The sequence below is a fragment of the Branchiostoma floridae genome, chromosome 10 (genome assembly GCF_000003815.2).
Source record: "Branchiostoma floridae strain S238N-H82 chromosome 10, Bfl_VNyyK, whole genome shotgun sequence".
In the NCBI taxonomy this organism is placed as follows: Eukaryota; Metazoa; Chordata; class Leptocardii; order Amphioxiformes; family Branchiostomatidae; genus Branchiostoma; species Branchiostoma floridae.
The window spans coordinates 18,657,371-18,665,078 of NC_049988.1; the positions used below are offsets into that span (position 1 = coordinate 18,657,371).

A 7,708-nucleotide genomic window follows, 5' to 3' on the forward strand; every position below is an offset into this window, starting at 1 on the left:
AATATATCTCAAATATAGGGGTGATTTCTTATATTATTACATCGATTATAACGACAGATACGGGGCCCCAAATCTAATCACTTCCAGCTATCATCACACCCCACCAACACATCAAGTATGAAACCAATCCACCCAGCCGTTCTTGAGTCGAGGCTATCGTTTCCCCCAAACAGTTGTTGTCAACTGATCCAAAAAAACATATGTTCATGGCTATCACTGGCAAAACAAATCACCTCACCACCTGCTTGGAGATAAGGTGATTAACAAAGAGGGAAACCACGATGCCTGTACCAATATATCTCAAATATAGGGGTGATTTCTTATATTATTACATCGATTATAACGACAGATACGGCTCCCAAAATCTCATCGATTCAAGCTTTCATCACACCCCACCAACACAACAAGTATGAAACCAATCCATCCAGCCGTTCTTGAGTAATCATCTACACAGACAGAGACACATAACAGAAAATATAACCTCCATTCCATGACATTTCATGGAGGTAATGAGTGCTTCAAAACAATTAAAGTGGGACGAAGAAAATCCTAACTGTAGACAGCCTTCACCAAAGTCTTGGAAAACTTTTTTGAAAGTACAATTTCCTTCCAAAGCAATGGAGGTATACAAAAGTCAGTCAAAGACAATGTGGCAAGTGACCTAAGTTATTCAGGCATGTTAATTATCATAATATAATATTAGAATGAAAGGATCATCATGACCTCATAGGTGTTTGGGGTTTCCAACAAGAAAACAATCAAATCAATGATCTTTTTTTGTAAATCCTGGTTCACTTATCTTAACTAGGGATGTCCCTGTGGCTCAACTGGTAGCAGCCTCACAGTTGAGCTCCTGGTTTCAATGCATTAGTTGGTAACTCAGGGTAGCCTGATTAAACCTTGCTTATAGCAGCCCACCCAACATCAAACCAGCCTATACTGGGAGAGGCCAGTTACAGCCCTGGACAGCAGAGTTTGTGTTAAGCAGACTAGTAACTGGGAAACCCTGTTTCAAATCTTGTTTGGGGTTGCAACCATTTTTCGGAAGAGACATAAACTGGGGGACTTCTGAGATGGCGAATCGAGCATGTTAAAGGGGAAGGGCTAGCATCCCCTCTTTGTATAAATATACTCTGCTACAGAAACAGCAATGAAACTTGCTGACCTATGTTCCACTCTAAGGTGAACAACAACAACAAACTTATCTGCTCTTCATAGTAATCAAGTGGGAGAATAAGGGTTATGATAAAACATGTCTGAAGTTGAACCAGTATAACAACCTGTATTCTAGGGCCTGTAAATGTAGGGAGAGAATTGAACAGACAGCTTTCTGCCTAACTGCACACATTGGTGGTACATAGTTACAGTACCAATGCCACCTGCTAGGTGTCCTCCCTAAATGGGCATCTAGTCTGGCCCTAGGTCTTGCAAACAGTTTTAGCCTCAAAATTGCAGGCTGCAGCAAGGAACATCATGATCACATTCATTAAATGTCCTTGAAGTAAAAAACTACAATTCTATGATTGAGTCTTAATGTATGAAGCGATTATCAACTCAAAACATCATTTATCTTAGAAATGCATGGATAGTCAGTCAAAGGTGTTGTCCATAAAAAGACATGGCCTGTAACATTTTGTACACCTGTTAATGCCATTTGATTATTGGTCGATGTTCTACTACAGTAACTGCTCTACTATGTTCTGTATTCATAATGGAGAGACATCAGAACATTGCAGCCTGTTATACCTTGCTGTAAAACTGGCTGAATTAAGTTAATTTAGTCTTATAGCAACCTTAACTTTAAACTTACATCCCATATTGTCTTGAAGTCTTTCTGTTCTATCCTGAGCAGTTCGCAGAACTCTCCGGTCACCACGGTCGCGTGCCTGGGGATGTCATTCAGGATCGACTCTCCGAACGCCGTCCCCACCCCCAGCGTGCAGATCACGATGTTGTCCGACAGGGCATAGTACTGAGGTGGCAAAAACAATGTTTGGAATCACAAACAAAGCTTGACAAAATTTGTCTTCACTACAGGTGGTATCTCACTGTACTTGGGGCACCAGTGTGGCACTGTGGGGTTCAAAACATTTACTCAACAAATTTCAGAGATAATGAACAAATTTTGTTACATTTTGTGTATTTTGTTGTCTCCTAAGTCATCCTAACATACTTACATACTCATCCTAGGCATTTGCATCCTCTACAAGATCTTTGTAACAATACTTTGATCTCTATAACAATCTTTTCCTTTTCAGTTGATCACTGACATTACATTTCAACTACCTCCACGATTGTTTTGAAAGAAAGTTTAGTGTAGACAAGGTTCAACTGAGTTTTCTCTCACAAAAATCTATGAGCCTCAGGTTACATCTTCTGCAAGCTCCTTGCAACCATCAGTTGCATTTCTATTGATCACTGACAATGTTACAGAGCTGCTCCCTGGCAGAGGCTGCCGGTACTGCAGTATCTCTTGGCCTCTGGAGTGTTTCCAATGATGAGGGCCCCCAAGGGGGGGTACCGACAACGCTCTACGCTAAATTCGGGAGGGCCGGCTACGTAATACGCTAAATTATGGACACTTTATTACGCTCTACGCTAAATTACGAAATTTCATAATGCATTATGCAAATTTTTATTGTCTTTTGGCTGAACTCCGCCGACGGCAGAACATGTGAAGATGAGATCTAAACAAAACTGATAATTCCATCAATAAGATTAAAACTTAACTTCTAAAGACGTCTTGCTGGCCAAAGGCGGCGACAGCAAATTTCTCATGTGACGTAATTTTCAGCACTTGTAGCACCGAAAGCGGAGGCGCGACAATCCTAGGCCGTACGGGGGTATGCTCCCCCGGGAATATTGTGAAATCCTGACCCTCTGAAACGCCATTTTATGCATTTTGAAGGGCAAATTTTGCTCACAGACTAAGCTAAGTTAAATAGCATCCAATTAGAAATTCACATGGTTTTAGCTTTAAGCTGGGCAACGCCCCCCAACATCATTTTCAGATTTCGAGTGCCGAAAGCACGAACAGTCGAACTGTCGCAAGGTAGGACCGGGAAAATTTGGAAATTTTTACCCTCTGAAACACCATTTCCTGCATTTTGAGGACAAGGACATGGCAGGGTCAAGGGTCACGCCAAGATGGCGGCCTTCTTGGAGTACCCAGCACTGGGGGAAATAATCGATCGCCATCCCCAACGGGGGCAATCTCCAGAGGCCATCACATCAGCCAAATATGTTCTTTAGTCAGGGTTTAAAGTTATTTCAGTTTCATTTTTGGTTCTGTTTTATTAGATAGATCTGCCAGACCAACCTTTCTCTTGGCACCATGGTGCCCCCCTCCCACGCTATTTTGTTTTGAGTTCTACCGACGTTTTCTTTCTTTACTCTTTGGAAAAACGTGACCCTAATCCCTCAACCAACACCTAAACTGCTACTCAGCAAAGCAGAAATTGCTGCCCTAGCCTGGGTTAAGGTGGAAACCTCGGGATGCAGCGAGGTGGATTCGTGTGGATACAGCGGAGGATCTCAAGTGAGACAACGGTGAATCTGCACTCGACGCTGGACAACTTCCAGGGTCAACCGGCTCAGTAAGCGAGTCACTGCTATATGTAGGTTTGGCGAGCCACATATTACCTCAGCCAGGAGAAAAGGTACGAGATGAAGTACAACTCCAGTATTGATAGGAGAGGACAGAAGAATGGTCTGTCAGTACCCTCCCAGCCCTTCAAAGTGTCAACACTTAACTGTAGAACCCTGCAGTCTGCCTCAGCTAAAACCGAACTTGATAAGCTCATGCTTGACTATGATATATCCGCAATCTGCATCCAAGAGCATCGTTTTGTACACTACGATAATGATCCTGAAATAGTCGCTCGTAATTTGGGAGGTACAACTCTGTTTACAGCATCAGCAGTGAGAAATACCACAGGTGCTTCCATCAGAGGTGTGGGCATTCTCATTAAGACAAGTCTACTCCCGCTGTTGCTCTCTGTGAAAAAGTTAGACGAACGCATCATAGTAGCAACATTTAAAGGAAATCCAAAAACTGTTGTTTTGTCTTGCCATGCTCCTCATAACTGTTCATCTGATGATGATGCTATTGTGTTTTATGAAAAGTTGAGCAATGCTGTCCAGGACGTTCCCCTTCATTCTATGCTGATCATAGGTGGGGATATGAATGCCCAAATTGCTCATGGTTTTTCATTGCACAAATCCTCCAATCGAAACGGTCGTCTCCTAAGTTCTTTTGTTGAACAACATAGCCTCATAATAGGCAATTCTTCATTCCGTAAGCCCACGAGGAAACTGTGGACTTACAGACCACCAAAAAATACCCTCTTCCAACTTGACTACTGCATTTATCGCAAAAGATGGCAAAATAGTATTATGGACTGTCAGGCCTTTTCCACCTCAAACCCTGTGGGTAGCGACCATCGCATTGTGACCACCTTTGTTAGGCTTAGTCTTAGACACTCAAAGCCAAAAGCTGCCAAGAAGCTGTTCTGGAGAGCTGTGGTCACAGACAGTGTAGTGGCATCCGTGATTGACGACAAAATTCTGACAAATTTTGAAAACCTCCCCCCAGAAGAACAGAATTATAGTGCATTTGTTAAGATTGCCAATGAAGTTGGAGCTGAACTACTTCCAAACAAACCCCGTAAACCCCAATCCACCCGGGACATTGACCCAGTGGTTGCAGCTCGCAAAGCAACACTCAGAGCCACAACCCGTAACACACAAACAGCACAAACCATGCTACGTAAAACCTTTGACAGCCATGAGGACAAAAGAATCAACGAAATTCTACACGGTTTTGAAAATCCAACAGTTCCCTCTAACTTAAGGAATGCCTGGGAACTTGTAAAAACCATTTCTGGCAAGAAGACACATAGTGTGGTTTGTATCGACGGGGAAGATCGACTAAAAACTTGGGAAGATCACTTCAAGAATCTTTTAAATTCCAACACAGAATCAACAACAAACACACTACCAATCAACAAAGTGGTGGACATCAACTTGGAATTCAAAAGTGGAGAATTCTCTCAAGAAGAAGTGGACATGGCTGTACAACAGATGAAACATGGAAAGGCCTCTGGCCTCGATGGTCTACCCCTGGAATTCTGGACTATGCCCAAAGTAAGGAGAGTCCTACTCCAGTTCTGTAATGGCACCTACAATGGAAACCGTCCAAAGGAATGGGGAGTATCCGGAATTGTTCCAATTCCAAAGAAAGGGGACCTTAGATCTGTGAACAATTATAGAGGTATCTCCTTATCACAAACTGCATGTAAGGTGTATAACCGCTGCCTGCTTAACAGGATCCGACCTATTATTGATAAAATTCTACGCCCTAATCAGAATGGTTTTCGACAAAGTCGATCTACTACTTCACACATACTTGCGCTGCGTCGCATTGTCGAAGAGCTAAAGAATTTTGACAAAGAGCTTGTCGTAGTATTTATCGACTTTCGCAAAGCATTCGATTGTATTAACCGTAGTAAAATGTTTAAGATCTTAGAGGCATATGGGGTTCCAAAAGACATTGTTAATGCTATAGCAGTTATGTACAGAGATACATCCGCAGTTGTTATCACTCCAGATGGAGAAACTGACATGTTTAGCATTGATACTGGTGTACTGCAGGGGGACCCTCTTGCTCCATTTTTGTTCATTATATGTCTAGACTACGCGTTAAGGTGCTCGATTTCAGACACTGATGGTTTTACACTCCGTCGTCGGCGTAGTAGTCGCTACCCTGCTGAAGTCCTCGCCGATATTGATTTTGCAGACGACATTGCCCTTTTGGAAAACTCATTACTTTTTGCACAAATCCTGTTAGACAAAGTAGAAGTGGCATGTCAGGCCATCGGCTTATATTTGAACCCGTCAAAAACAAAATACATGCATATAAACCCATCATCTTCCCAGCAACTAACTACTTCCGACGGTTCTGAAATCGAGCGTGTAGTAGACTTTAAGTACTTAGGTGGCTATACCAATTCTGAGAAGGATATGGAATGTAGGATTGCTCAAGCCTGGAGTTCTCTCCATTCCTTACAGAAGATATGGAAAGCACCCATCAGTAAGCACACAAAAACCAAAGTGTTTAAAGCATGTACTGAGTCCATTTTACTGTATAGTTGTGAGTCATGGACTATGACAGCAGCACAGAGCAAAAAATTGGATGGTACTTATACGAAAATGTTGAGAAAGGTGTATAATGTTTCATGGAGAGACTGTTTAACCAACAAGCAACTATACGGCCCACTCCCAGCCATTTCATCTGTGGTGAGGCAGCGCCGACTCGCCCTGGCAGGGCACGTGGTTCGTGGGAACGAGCCTGCAGGGAGACTAATGGACTGGCTACCAGAAGGAAGGCGCAGAGTTGGCCGACCGTACATTACCTTAAAGACAATGATAGAAAGAGACATTGGACTGTCAGGGCCAAGTTTGGTGTCGGCCATGAGGGACAGATCGTTCTGGAAGTCTTGTGCTTCGGGCTGTGCCTCACCGGTGTAAAGCCGGATGAATTATGTATGTATGTATGAGGACAAAATTTTGCTGACAGGCATATGCTAAATGTAATGACATTTCTGTCAGAGAAACGTCTTTGAGGGCGACGAGCGCCGGAGGCCCAAGCCGTCGCAAGCCTTGGCAAGGGCCGCCCGGCGCCCGGAGAAAAATTGAAATCTCAACCCTCTGAAATGCCATTTCCTGCATTTAAGGGGCAAATTTTGCTTGTTAACTAAGCTAAGGTCGGTAAAAAGATTTCTACTAGTTGGGGGACGACGCTCCCGCAACATATTTTCACCATGTCCAGTGCCGAAGTGTTGAGACATAGCAAGGAATGTCCGGCGAAATTTTGAAATCTGGACCCTTTGAAATGCAATTTCCAGCATTTTCGCGGGTAAAATTTGCCGGTAGACTAGTTAAGTTTAATGAAACTTTGATTACGCTTGACGAAAACATAATATGAATTACGTTTTACGGTAAAATCCGGTTAGCTTCTACGTAATACGTTAAATTAAAGGGGCCAATATCGCTCGACGCAAAATGCACCGATTACGCTTTACGTTGAATTCGAACGGTCCCGCTACGGAGTACGTAGAATTAAAACCGCCGATTACGCTCTACGGAAAAGGGCTTTGGGGCCCCCAATGATGGCAAGTAAGCAAAACAGTGTCTGATAGTTAAACTTAGGCATCTCAAGACGTTGAAACTTTAAACATTTTCTTTCTAAAATCATACAGCACAGTTGTGATGGTTGACCTTTGACACCTTACCTGGCCCGTACCTGTTTCTGACACCTGTACATCGAGCGAACCCGTCAGCACCGCGTACCAGTTTGTTCCCATATCACCCTGACGGAATACTGGTAGGGACAGAAAAAATTACACATTTTCATTCGAAAGACAATTGCAATCCTCATATCACTTGCTGGTGTGAAACAGCACATTCAGAGCAAATTCACGCATATCTGAATCATAAGTCAAATTTTTTTTATGGGTACTGCTATTATCTCAAATCAAGTATAATACTCCCTGACTTTGGCAACAATTTGTAGCACCTTTTGAATTTGGATGGATAGATTAAGTGCATACTTTATTTTATTGGAGAAAACACGGTAACTCACGCGTGACACCCTTCTTAAGGTCCATGCAATATATGCTCGGGCGCACTTCATAGTCTAGTTCTAGCA

The 7,708-nt window shown here is 42.9% G+C and overlaps 1 protein-coding gene across 1 annotated transcript; it reads right to left on the reverse strand.

The window, feature by feature from the left end:
* Window positions 1–1,165: 1,165 nt before the first annotated feature.
* LOC118425039 (rap guanine nucleotide exchange factor 4-like) lies at window positions 1,166–7,378 on the reverse strand. Its single transcript, XM_035833854.1, has 3 exons — window positions 7,293–7,378; window positions 1,811–1,972; window positions 1,166–1,177 (listed from the first exon to the last, which is right to left on the reverse strand). Exons 1-3 carry the CDS (start codon window positions 7,362–7,364, stop codon window positions 1,166–1,168), a joined length of 246 nt encoding a protein of 81 aa, XP_035689747.1. The 5' UTR covers window positions 7,365–7,378.
* Window positions 7,379–7,708: the final 330 nt, after the last annotated feature.

What these genes read in the sequence shown, in the direction of transcription:
- LOC118425039 (XM_035833854.1), bottom strand. Translation starts at nt 7,364, where the DNA reads ATGGGAACAAACTGGTACGCGGTGCTGACGGGTTCGCTCGATGTACAG. An exon ending in CAGAAACAGGTACGGGCCAG is followed by an intron (nt 1,973 to 7,292) that starts GTAAGGTGTCAA and finishes TTGCCACCTCAG; the next exon opens with TACTATGCCCTGTCGGACAA.